The sequence below is a fragment of the Gymnodraco acuticeps genome, unplaced genomic scaffold (assembly GCF_902827175.1).
Source record: "Gymnodraco acuticeps unplaced genomic scaffold, fGymAcu1.1, whole genome shotgun sequence".
Taxonomy (NCBI): domain Eukaryota; kingdom Metazoa; phylum Chordata; class Actinopteri; order Perciformes; family Bathydraconidae; genus Gymnodraco; species Gymnodraco acuticeps.
Window position 1 is genome coordinate 218,771 of NW_022989980.1, and position 14,056 is coordinate 232,826.

At 42.2% G+C, this 14,056-nt stretch overlaps 1 protein-coding gene across 8 annotated transcripts in view; it reads right to left on the minus strand.

Moving 5' to 3' along the window:
- The window catches only part of pcdh19 (protocadherin 19), a 53,476-nt gene extending 42,826 nt beyond the window's left edge, over positions 1-10,650 (minus strand). For 2 of the 8 annotated variants that reach the window (XM_034211777.1, XM_034211775.1), the window contains exons 1-2: positions 7,447-10,650; positions 4,852-4,966 (exon numbers count right to left, since the gene is read on the minus strand). In XM_034211777.1, coding sequence (XP_034067668.1) covers positions 4,852-4,966; positions 7,447-9,593 — 2,262 coding nt within the window. In that variant the 5' untranslated portion in view covers positions 9,594-10,650. Of the gene's footprint in view, positions 1-4,638; positions 4,985-7,446 lie in introns of all 8 variants that reach the window. The other 6 variants (XM_034211772.1, XM_034211771.1, XM_034211774.1 and 3 more) reach the window with 3 other exon arrangements.
- Positions 10,651-14,056: the final 3,406 nt, after the last annotated feature.

Sequence of the window (14,056 nt, forward strand, 5' to 3'; positions counted from 1 at the left end):
TTATTCCTATATAGACACAATCATTTCATGAGAAGAGGTACAACATATTTTATTCCAACTTTATGGGCACCAGTGTAGTATAAGCAATATATATTTGTATATAATTATATACCAAAGACAATGTGTCCAGGAAGAGGCGTTTCAATGTAATTTCATGCATCAACTATTTTTGACACGTAGGTGTAAATGACAGGATGGTTCTTTCATTTAATAAGTCCATTGTTTTTAATTAGTTTAGCTGGAAATGTCAGACTCACATCTATTCACTTCCAAACGACATTGAAAGTGTGAATACAAAGCTGACTGACAGACACTAGAAAGTATAAAAGAAGGCAATGAACTTGTAGATTTTGAAATGATCTCAAGCCAGAGTCTCCTGTTGCAGCATGGGAAGCATTCAGCAGCAACGTGAGCGCTGAGGAGCTCTACTCTCACTCTGTGCTTCTCTACTTTCCATGTTGTCATCTCCCAATTACACTCTCTACCAATTGCTGATGTTCCCTACTTTCTGTCAATCACAGCATATTCAAGTCAACAAACAAAAGCTCAATTATTCAGCCAGATACAGCCTGGAGAGATGCATTTTAGAGACATAATTTCCACTCACAATCTGCCCATCCTCTTTACTTAACCAACACAATTACAGTTTCAATGCAAAGCTGCTAGATGAGAGGAAAATATCAATTATTTCATATACTGTAAAACTGTCTGCACTGATGAAAAACAGTTAGCAACAGCAGTAAATATGTAAGAGCTGCCCGTAAAATCTAACACTACAACGACAGAAACTATTAAGGGGATCTGATTTGCAACATCCATAGCCAAGCATTTCTTCTACACCATGACAATATTAAAAAAAAAAACATTAGAAGAGTACTTTAAATGCAGAATCACTACTGTGTTTGATTATCAAATATGTTGGATTATGCCTCTCGTTTCAACTTCTCTGAGGTTTCTGAGGCGGTCATAATGATGTAAATGATAATATCACAGTCCATATTTCAAATAAATGAGACACTCCATAAGAAAGATTGTGTGTCGTGTGTGTTTGTGAGTAGGTGTGTGGGGGAAGATTGGCAGTTTCAACAGATGTGTAGTATGCGCTGACAGCATGACATCTACTTTGCATGCTCAATATGACACGTTTGAATGCTCCCATGCATATTGTCCTGATGTGAAATGATAGCGAGGGATATCCAGCCTTGCTGGAACCACTCCCTGTTGTCTCTCCGACATCAATATCAAAACTTCTTCCTCCCTAACAGGGAAAAACGGCACGACTGGTGCACTGACATGTCCCTGTCACTTGTTTCTTTTCACAATTTTCTTTTCTCATTTAGGATCCTTTGATGGACCGAGGGATCCGAACAAACAAACGCAAAACATATATCCTTTTCTCTTTGAGTCAGAATCTGAACCTAACACTGAGGAGCACACTACCTTACAGAAACACTGAGTCTTATGTAGCTGCAGTATCTATAGGGAAACGGTGCAATACGCATCTGGACGGTGATTGCATTGATTATGAATTAACTGAACTACTAAACATTTTACACCATAAAGCGCAAAGTCCAACTTCCATTTTGAAGCTAATCAATAAAGTAAGATATCTTATTTTCCCGCTACGCTCATTATCTGCAATCACAGGTGTGAGAAGCCTTAGACATTACAAATTAAAAAACATTCTAGCCAAAGGCCATTCCTTTACTGTATAATTGTCTCCCCCACCAAGTGATTCAGTGTAATTAAGTCATGGAAGACAGCTCTATTCTCCTGTGAGCGTTCATATTAGTGCTACCACAGGCAGGTCTAACAAACATCTCACAGCTGATGCTTTCCAAAACAATGGACAGCTATGTTCAGGGAGGTATATACTGGTACACATACTCACAAGGGAGAATCCAATATACACAATGCAATTGCAGGTATGAAGCCTTCGGGGAGACCTGTCACTGTTATCTTGGCCGAGTCTGCTGTGTGTGCGTGTACGTGTGTGTGCCAGCATGCTTTGTCTGAAGCAGGAAAAGCTTGAGTTTAGCTGCTCTGACATAGGCAGGATGTTCGCTGCCCCACATAAACTAACAATGGAGGAGAATTTTGCATCGATCAAAAACACAATTTACATATAGACGTGAGTCCACTCCATATCCTCTCTACCTCCATTAGCAAACCTAATCCGACCTCTATCCACATTTTGATGGCTATGATCATTTTAATCTACGTTTAGAAAATAAACAAACAGTTATCATCCTGCCCCGGTGTAAAAACAAAAAGCTCTTCTGCCGTGGATAAATGAATCATGGATAATTATGAGGTCGCCTTCAGGATGAAAACATTTTTTTGGGACAAAGCAGCCTTGGTAATCACAACAGTGTAGCCACTCGTGTGTATTAGCCAGTCAATGTGATCTGGGTGTAGGACTTGTGGAGTCAAGTGGTTTCAAGCCCAAGCTTGCTTATTGTAACAAAGCAATTAGCATTTTACTGCTGTTTGTTTGTGCTATAAATGGCATTGCAATTATACTGAAAACATTTTATATTTAAGAGCAACACTTGTGCATATTGTAGAGCTTCTGCCTTTTTGCAAATGCCACAATGGGCAGGAGACTAAATGACAACTGTTGTTGAGCAGTCGTTGGAGGTACAAGGCATTCCCTCGCTATAACACTATTTCTCACGAAGTACACACACAAATGATCTTCTTCTTAGTCCAGGGGATGTGTGCACAGGCTGGGTCAAAGAGATGTTTGTCAACATCATGGGCAAGGCGGACAGCAATGGAAGCTGCATGCTAAACAGGCCCGGCCTCTATCAAGCCAATCATCTGCCTCTAAGCAAATGAGAAACGTGGTGGAGGCTCAGACACCTGGCACTAAGACTCATTCACCCTCGCTCACTTCTCCCCTACTTATCCCACTATCTGCCATCACACAGCTCTCCAAGCTCTGCATATGGAATCATCTAAATCAATCTTCAGCCCTATTTGTGTCCCTCTCCACTTTTTCATTAGCTGAAACAAATAAAGTCTCTGCTAATCCTGCGGCTAATTTGCTTTTATTGGAATGTTAAGCCACAGAGACAGGATGCTTGCTGGAGTTATTTTTTTACAATGTTTGGTGATCTCTTTGTGCACATTTTCTTGGCTGAGCAAAGGTTGCTGGTGACCAGCATAGCACTACCTACCAGCAAATACAATCACAGTATACGGGTCACTGCGTGTACCTGCTGAACCCCCCACCTCTGCCTGCACTGAGAGGATAACGCCACGGCACAGCCCCCCATAACATCTCTCATCCCTTCCACCTGTGTTACTTACACATAGACTCAGTCAGATCCAGCTCAGACAGGCCCAGTAAATCAGCATGCCTGTAAGTAGGTCTCATTGACCCCTCACGATCCACCGCTGCCTGGATCTCTCTGTATCATCCAGTCAATACATCAATATCCATCTTGTGTTTCTTGTTTTAAGACCCACACTTCCAATCCCCCTTCCCCTCCACCTTCTTCTCACTGAATGTCAAACGGAGATTGGAGTCATCAATTACAAGTGTGTGTGTGTGTGTGTGTGTGTGTGTGTGTGTTGTGTGTGTGTGTGTGTGTGTGTGTGTGTGTGTGTGTGTGTGTGTGTGTGTGTGTGTGTGTGTGTGTGTGTGTGGGTGTGTGTGTGGAGCTGCTGTCTATAGGAGTGAGCATCATGCACATTCTTAAACAAACACAAGCACAATAATGCATTTCCCCCTCACACACAAACATAAATTCCCCTTTCCCCCATGGGATCAAGGACAAGTGGGTCACAAAGGGAAAGGTTTCCCAAAGACTCCAATAGACCGATTTATACATAGGTAAATCTATAAACTAAAGATCAGCCGGGCTGCATACACTCTGTCAGGCATAATAGTCTTTCACTGCTCTGCTGGAGCCATGCATGGTATGTCAGAGTAATTCAATGGCTGGCTGTGCAGAGCGGCCATGCGGTAATGCTGCAGCCAAATGGACAACACAAAGATAAAGCATTTAAGCAATGATTATTCTTTTTAGCTAGCACCTGAGATGACGTGTGGGGTCGCTGATTAGACGGGTCAATACATCTGGCAGCTTCTCAAACCCGCTGTTTATTTTGCAATAGCTCAGCACCGACAAATACAAAAATAAAGAAAACAAGTGGAGTTAGAAGGGCCAAATAATCCACTTCGTCAGGCCTTTAAAATCTGCTTGGCGAAGCGCTCTCTCAGTCACAGGTCGGCCTCAATGTCTCTGTGGCTTAAAATGCTGTGAAGGATTCCACTCACATCCACTGACAGAACGACACACGTGCCATTTGAGATAGCTTGGTGTTCCATCAATAACAGGTGGACATTTCACTGACATTATAATCTGTGTCACGATGGAATGCGAAATTTCACTAGACCATGGGATGTGATGATAGGTTTTGCATTGCTTCTCTACTGCCCATTCTTAGGATTCAGCACGATAAAAGAGAGCTATTAAATATAATTAATTAAAGAGGGAATCTAATAACGCTAAGTGTTTATTCATGTTTAGTCATGAGAACCCATTTTAAAACCCTTTTCCTCTCCCCTTAACACCCATAGCAGCCCAGCCAAGGATTTAGGACAGAGCACAGCGGATTGTATCTCACCTCTGGCAGTGGCATGCCGTTGATGATGAGGTCTGGCTGCTGGTGACCCTGCCCAGTGAACGGGTGCTGATAGCCATGGTTGGGAGCTGCATTGCGTGAGTTCTGGTTCTCCACGTTGAGGAAGGTGCTCTCGGAGCGCCTGCAGCCCAGCGGCAGGCTCTGCTGGTGGTAGTCGAAGTAGTTGAGCGAGGAGGTGAGAGACGAGCAACTCACCACATTCATCTTGTCCGTTTCCTCGACGTCACGTGGCACCAGGCGGATGTCGTTCTTGTTCAGCTTCTTCTTCTTGCTGGACTTCTTCTGGTTGCCATAAGAGTACTCCGCCACCCTGCGCAAGTAGAAGAAACTGAACAGACTCAATAAAGCAGTGTTCTGCCTTAGCCACCCCTGTCCACACGGTCAAAGAGCGCGCCCGCCATGCCAGCTTAGGCGCTACTCGGCCATGGGTGCCAGACAAGCGCTCATTGCTCGTGTCCAGGGGTGGAACAGCACACTTAAGTGATTCCCCACACCCGGCCTGCACGGAGCTGCTTTCCCTTGTTTGTTTGCATTTGCATGCTCAATAATCAAAATGTCACAAACAGGCAAACAATATGCAAACATGCCAAAACCACAGAAGCAAAGCACACGAACACACTGGTACTGAACAGCACTACCGGTATATGCAATCATATTCAAAGCACACAGCCCACACTAATTTCATTTCTTCTTTCATTATCAGGCGAGCCCACTAGCAGCACGGAGTGCACGAGAACTGCAGATTCAAATTCATTTAGCTGCTCTCAGTGGCTGCTGCAAACTTGAACTGAGTATTTTGACTTTAATAAGAGCAAATGAGCAACGCAGCCATGTTTTATCAAAGGATCCTCAGAGTGGGGGAAATATCCATTATTCGCAGAGCCTTACAGTTTTTCACAGGAGAACAGATGCTGAGTTCTCCATGGTGATGACTACAAACCTCACTTAACATATTCCATATCATTTGTGATGTTTTTCTCCATCTGTATAACTTCAAACTCTGGAGTAGGCCATTTTTAACCTAACAGCACAGAGCATATGGTTTATTTTATGTTAAAGCCCACAACAAATATTAAGTTACCCATTAAATTACCATTTCTGGAATGTCTCTGTTCCTGCTTCTTGAACATGTTCTGCTATCCCAGGCCCAACTGGCCTCTACTCCTCACTAAAATGTGTCTCTAATCCTGTGCCACTTCACACTGGCTAAGATGCAGCAGCGTAGTTCGTTTTCATTTTTCTTTTAGATTGCATCTTCAAATAATCTCCCTCCCCCATTCTGCTCCCCTTTGATTCAGAGGAAGGAAAATGGGCAGCTGCGAGAGCAGAATATACTCAATCTCTTTTTCATTTATCATTGTAACATGTTGTCTCTCTATGTGTCCACAATTGAATTCTGGGAGGGGAAATGTTCAGATTCAGACAGACTGACTGAGGACAAGCAATACATTGGAGATAACTGCTCCTCATATGCAAGGTGCCGACTGAGAAGCAGAACACATCAGTGCTGATTAAAGAACCAAATGGGCTCACACTAGCAAAAGTACTCACAGCTGTTTTACATTTGGAAGTTGTAGTTTTCTGCAATTGTTTCTACAAGGAACAAAAAGTAAAGATTATGTACAAAATATTATATTGCATAAAGAAGCTGTGTTGTGATCAAAACGTCAACACGGGGGTCTTTCTGGATCAAATCATTTTTTTATACTATAATCATGCAAAGAGATGTGGATTCTTCATCTAACAATGTTAAGGTAAGGTTGAGCTTCTAGAGAGACAACAATAATTTGAAATTGAAAATCTGCAAATCTAATTTGTTTTTTAAAGTACTTGTGACGAATTCAATTAAATAGTTTAATGATAATTAAATAAAAACACACATCTCAATCTATATTGAGATATAAAATCTGAACAAAACTTGTGGAATTTTAGAATATGTTTTATGACTACATCAAAAAAAGCCCAAGTTAACTTTGAATTAACACATTTATGTTTAGAGCTAAATATGATTATAGCTGCAGGTTAAATTCTCAAATCCAATCTATATGTAAATGTATAGTGGAAATGTGGCACAGGGAAAACAAAGCCATAGCTGATGTTCAGATTGATGAACAACAGAAGGTTCAATATTCAAAAGGACCGGAAAATAATAATCTGTTACTTTCCAGGAAACTGGGTAAAGAGTTCATAATGATTTGATATACATGATTTTTGCTAAATAACCTACACTTTTAAATGTTGCTATTTCTTTTTATTTCATTGTATTACTCACACTTACCCTTGCTGCAGATGAAAGCAGAGGAATATGTGAGTGATCCTACAGAGAAGTGTGTATAATCACACCGGATTAGATCTCATAACAGCCAATCAGCCATGGTGGACGTTAAATAATAAATGTCTGGGACTGCTATTGAACCAGTGGGACGTTAATTGTCCGGCAACACACCCGCAAATTGAACATGACAGTTGAACCGTCATATTTATGAGTCAATTGGTTACAATGGGTGGATTAAATCAATCAATTGCGTTTCCTCAACACGGAACAGTGGGCCTCAGCAGAATGTATCTGATTTAAAGCAGTCGGCGTTATCGTCTACCTCACTTTCAGCTTTTGGGAAAAAATAAATCTGCAGTCCTCACACTCGGGCCTCTACATGCTGCACGATAAAAAGCAATGCATTCACAACAACTCGCCGTTTCAGGCACGATCGCTGGCACGGGCACACCTTCACTCTCTCATATGCACACACATACACATACAAATACACACACGCCAGATTTAGTCAGTACCTGCAGTTGTACGTCCGGATCTCCTTGTTGTCCCTCTTGCACTTGACCGCGACAAAAATCATGGTGACAAACAGGATGGCGGCGATAGAGCCCAGGGCGATGATGAAGATGAGGGACAGGTTGACTGGTCCAATAGGCTCCTGTGCGTTCAGGTCTGGAGAGAGGTACACCACGATGTAGGCCGAGGCAGACAGGGAGGGCTTGCCGTGGTCCCTCGCCACCACTGTGATCTCGTAGTTGGGCTTGGCGTTTTCTCCAAACATCCTGGTGGAGCGCACCTCTCCGTTCACCTGATCGATTTCAAAGAAAGCCCTGTCCCCCTCTGAGATGGTATAGGTCAGCCGGCCGTTCTCCCCCTCATCGTAGTCGTCTGCTTTCACTTGTGTCACCATGTAACCCACCCCAGCATTTCTTGGTATGGAAACCTCCGCTGTGCCATTTACTAGGGGAGGGTTTGTCATAACAGGTGTATTGTCGTTGACATCCAAGACAACAATACGCACCGTGGCGTTACTTGATAAGGAGGGATTACCATTGTCTCTGGCTAACACTTTGAAATCAAAAGTCCTTGTGTATTCATGGTCGAATGATCTCATGGAGTAAATGCGGCCTGATGGGTTTATGCTAACATATGTGTTTACATCCATGTGCTTAATCTCACCGGGGACTATGGAGTAGGAAACTGTGCCATTCATGCCCAAATCCGGGTCTTCAGCTGATACTGCAAGCAGGCACGAACCCGGGAGGTTGTTTTCCATCACCATCTCTTGATAATGTGGTTTAATGAAGTGGGGAGGGTTGTCATTTTCATCTGAGACTTTCACAACCAAAGATTTTGTGGCGCGTAAAGGAGGCGATCCACTGTCTTCCGCTTGGATAGTCAGGTTGTATGTGTCCTTTTGCTCTCTGTCCAGCCTGCCGTCAACAAGTATAGTGGAGAAGCTCTCATATTCTTGAAGTCTGAACGGAACGTTGCCCTGTAGCCTGCACTGCACTTTGCCGTTTGCCCCTGAATCCTTATCTGACACCCTCACCAGCGCAATTACATATCCACGCTGCGCGTTTTCACTAACTTCCACCATCTCTGTGTTCAGTGAGAGTAAACTGATAACAGGTGGGTTATCGTTCGTGTCCATCACGTTTACTGTGACTTTGCAGTGAGCTGGGATAGAGTTGGGACCTAAATCTTTGGCCTGGATGTCAATCTCGAATATTTGGCTTGTTTCATAATCCAAAATACCGTTGACTGTGATGATTCCGGTTCTGGAGTCAATTTTAAACGCATCCCTCGTTTTTTCGGTGACGTAACTGTTAAACGTGTACACAACCTCTCCATTAGGTCCCTCGTCGGGATCCGTTGCATTCAAATCTATGACTAATGTATTGATAGGGGAATTCTCCATCACATTAACAGTATACACTGACTCGTCAAATACAGGGTTGTTGTCATTAGAATCAATCACCTTGATATTTAACTGGACCGCGCCTATTTTAGGAGGGTCTCCTCCATCTTCTGCACTTATTTCATATGAATAGTGGGACTGGGTCTCCCTGTCTAACGATTTTTGCACAACAAGCTCAGCAATTTTGGAGCCGTCCCCTCTGGTCTTGATTTCTAGTCCGAAAAGCTCATTCGGGGTGATGGAATATGATTGAACTCCGAAGATCCCCGAGTCCGGGTCGCTTGCCCCCTCTAGGGGAAACCTGGTACCAGGGGAGGCATTCTCAGAAATTTCAATGTCAATGTGGCTCGTTGGGAATCTGGGTGCATTATCGTTTAAATCCTCAATTTCTACTTTGATGACACAGATCTCCATAGAGTTTGACATCACTTCTAGGGAAATAATGCACTTTGGGTTCTGTCGACAAACTACGTCTCGATCTATTTTCATTTGGGTTGTAAGGATTCCGGCTGGACTGAGTTCCACCCATCGTGGTTCTGAATTTGAAATAACCCTCAAGTACGGGGGCTGCAGTGCGATCTGAAATCCTTGCTTTAGTGCGTCCTTTGTCACGTTTCCAATTACTGACCCGGGCTTCATCTCTTCGTTTATTCCATACTTTAGGTTGATAACAGCTTCAGCCCCGACCCACAATAAGAGCCACAAAGCAATTAATTGTATTAATTCCATCTCCTTGGTTTGCATTGTACCTGTTGAGTTTTCTCTGCCTAAAATAGAGCTTGATTATTACGCACAGGACTACACGTCAGAGGAAACAGGAAAAATGTTCCAAATGAATCATTTCATTTAAATGTCCAGAAAAAGTGTTAGGATGACAAATAGTTGTTGTGTGTAAAAAATTATATCATGGTGTGAAAGCTATAATTGTTACAACTGCTCCAGCCTATTTTACTCTTCTCAGGCACAGCACATCCTCCGGTCTACTGCAGCGGGCGAGACATTGGGAACGACAGATCTGTGGGAACATGCTGAATCTCCTCACAACAGTGATTTAGTGGTGTAAATCCATGCAGTTCTTCTCAAGCGGCAGAACTGGTCTTACACATGACTCATAGGATGAACTGTCCATTTTCAAGTGAAGGGAGGGAATGAGAATTCCTGTGAGCAAGTCCACACAATTTGAAGTAACGATGTTCAAAAAGTCCGTGTTAAATTATCCGCCTTGATGCCAGAAAATACTTAAGAAGCATTTCGGATAAACACCTTGCTCTGTGAGATATTACAAAGCAGTGATACAATGTCCTCTTCGGCTATCTGCTTTCAAACTGCATATGTGATGGAAGAAGCTTAAAGAATCTCCAGTCAGATAATTATTCAACAGCTTAAGTCCGGCTATCTTTGCCTAAAGAACATGGGTGCGATTGCAGAAATGTCTCATCACTGAAGTCCCGGTTACCTTTTTTATTTCCAGCAGATTTAGTCTGTCATCCCGTCAGCGAGTCTTGAAGCGTTTTACTTAGTAATTCATTTCCTCGTATCTCACTTGGAAAAGGCTGCACATATCCCGATAATTAGTCCATTCAACATGAAAAAATTAAAATCCGTAGCCAAAAGCCAGTTGGGAGGAAACGATGCAGGAGCCTAGTGTATGTACAGAATGCGTCTCATGCTGGGCTCCAGCAAAGTAGAAGCACAGTGCCCTATATCCAGCCTGGTTGAGGCAGAAAAAAAGGTTTCACCACTCGTTGCCAGTAGGCTGTCTAGTTGACTCCAACAAGCGCTCCTCTCGCTTCACTGGTGCACACTGGCGGACGCGCAGCTCGGAGCACAGCGCTCAGTCCAGGACCTGCAATCCCCTCAGCCAATCAGGGGTTACACAGGAGGGCTGAGCTGCTGGTGGGTGGGGCAAAGTACAGCAATGAAACACGGCCAACTACCTGTTCTCCTGCAGATGGACGACGAGACAGGCAATTACGGCGTACAACAAGTTGAAACACGAAGCTGTGTATTAAATGATCGTTAGAGCTGCGGTTTCAAAAGTGGGATCTGGGGACCCATGGGGGTGTTTGAGAGGATGCCATGGGTGATGCAGACAAACAAAGATTTACAGACTAATTTCTCCCAGCGGAGGCAGAATGCTAAGGATAACTTTTCACATATGTGTCCTGTTTTTCTCTCATAGTAGTCAATGGGCAATTAAAGTAATATTTTGCAGCACATGACTTCTCCATTGTGATCCTCGAAGTAATTGTGTACTCATATTGATCTGTTTGACCCTCAGTGACACGTCAAAAAAGTTTGGTAAACTCTATGCCAAACACAGAACATCCTAATAGCATTTTCAGCTTCCTTCCGCAGCATTTTTAAGTTTTCAGTTGCAGCTGTACACTTATTGTTACATCATTTATACCCTAACCTGACTCTTGAGTCTGAACTCAAGCGACGCTGGGCACCTTGGTGAGGCAATTCACAATAATGAATACAAATTACATTATAATGGTTTCCATGTAGCCTTCGGCAAAATCAATACCAAATAACCCACGTTTTTTTTTTCTTATATATCACAACATTTAAAAGGCTTTTTTCGAAAAATCATTGCCTTTGAGCTTCCCTATCAATTACACAAATCAGAATCAGAATACCTTTATTAGTCCCACGGAGGAGACATTTGCGCAGGAAAAAGAGCCACAGACAGCTTAATGTTACATAACCCCTAATAGGACACGTAAAATGCCAAGGTCAATAATTGGTTTCCGTTGTTTTAAGGCCACGACCAATAGTTACATTCTACACTCACTACGTTTGGATGAACACCATAGTCACAAGCCTAATAAAGACGATATTGCTTTCACTGTAAGCTAATTAAATCGTTTATGTTTGTCAGCTGCACAGTCCACATTTATAAAGGTTAATAGTGAGGTGAGTGGACTATGACCTGCAGCCTGTCGCTAATCACCATCATAAGAAAATAAACAACAAATCAATTATCAGCTGTTATTCAATGAATCCCATTTAACTCATAGGTCTATATTATTGAGGCTCCCTATGACGTGAACAGCCTGTTACGTGCAGACAAAAAACAATAGTCTGCCACAAAAAAGCGGCTGAATAGAAAGTTCCTCTTGTTGCTTCGCACATATTCTCTCATCTCCCTCCTTGAAATCTCACCCCTCTCACACAGACAGACGCGACACGGTCACAGCCGGTCCCTCAACACATGCACGCGCAAACACCCCCACCCTCCTCCCGTGCAGCCAGTCTGCCTCTCACCCGCGCGCTCTGCCGCCATCACATCCTGTGGAGGGCAGGCCGATTTCAAAGTCACAAGGGTGACACCTAGCGTCCGCTCGATTCTGTTATTCCACTTTGTCCATTTTTTACCCCCAGACTGTGTTACCCCAATGAAAAACAACAGCGTGCCACAGGAATAACAATGACATACAGTGGCAAATCAATGTCCTCTTTATATTGGAATAGAAGTCGGCAGTTTGACCACAATTAATACGTCCAAGAGGTGAATTAGATAGGAGCACGTGCAATCATTGTAAATCAATGAGGAGTGATTGAACTGTGTATAGGATGGATAAGGTAATTGTTCTACAATATGGACATGTAATTTACCCAATTTGTTTATGTTTTTATTTATTAAACTTCCTTAAACTCTGTCTGTAAATTATACACTTGAGGATGAATGGGAGCTAGTGCAGCTACCATTCAGTGGAGCTGCCAGCTATACTATGTCTATTATGGTACTAAGGGGACATACATCTGTTTATATAATTCAGAATAAATGTATAGCACCTTTGGTCTTATATACAGGTTCAATAGCAAGGGGATATTCACAATAATTTACCCACATTCATGAATAATACTGTTGTAAAATTAAAAAGAAGCCATGTAACCCCCCACAATCCTCACTGTAAAATGCCATAGGCTTTTCTTTAGTGAGAATATTTTCTCTTGTGCAATCACATCTTGACAAACAGGCAAGTATCAACAAAGCAACTTGTTTGCTCTTCCATAACACTTTTCAAGACATGTTGCAGTCGCGCCAGACAAATCTTTAAGCTCATAAATTCTTAATGTCAGCGAGTTAAACAACCCTAGGTGGTGGCAGGGGACTGTATTTTCCTCTGGGCTTTCTGATGGCTAAGTACAACTTAAGGCATAGTACCATTTTGTATTTATATTTGTATGATGTGGTGTTACAGAGGTTGGCATTGCCTGTAATGATCCTAAGCTGGACAGGTGCACATTCTCTGTGGTTACAGCCAACAATAAGATAATACAAGTGGCTTTTATTGTGACATGTTTTTGAGGAGACAATACTACTTGTATCAACCATTACATATTAAAAAAATAGGATAGTGCCTTTTGTTATTGTACTGTGATTTATGTAATTCTATAATTGATGTTGTTGTTAGTTTGTTAAAAGATTAAGTTGGTTCATGTCTAAGTGTGAGTTGCAGTTTTGGTCCAATTTGCTATGGTGCCTGAGAGGGCTAAGATGAATAAAATGGTTGCAGGTTTTCTTACATGCAGTTGAGTGCAGTCTGGAAAAAAGGAAACGGAACAGCCTGAAGCGGCAGGGTTGATCATAAACCATAGCGCCGTAATTTAGCCACAATGTATTTCTTTCTCTCAGAGAGTGGTGGCATATTTCATTTATGAGCTACAATTTACCTTAATATCCTTCCTGCTGTGGATGGTCTTTTGAGTACTTTATTGATTTTACCACTACGCTTAAATCCTTACATTTTCCATTGTGAGAGGAGCTGCATTGACTGTTTAGCATTAGAGTGTGTTTACCTCGGCATCATTTTTAGCTGGTGTTAGTTTACTTGTCTATTCATTTATAATCTGTCAGTTATTCAACCAGGAGTTACTGACCCCACTTAATATCCTGGCTGGATTTCTGATTGGCACCATCATACTAGTTCAAGTATCAAAACAGTGACAGTATTGAACAAAATCAATATGTTATTCATCAAGTGGATTTTTAAAACTCATTACAGAACTGTCTTTGCACAAAAAGATTGTCAAGATCAAACAGCAATGCAATTGAGAAACTGGGACTTTACCTAAGGTTTGATACATTTATGTCAGTTGTTTTATGTAATTCAAGCTAATTCCCATTGTTAAAAATGAAAAACAAGCGGATTATTAAAAGTGGATGCTGTGTGCAATCCCCATAGGCTATATTTTAG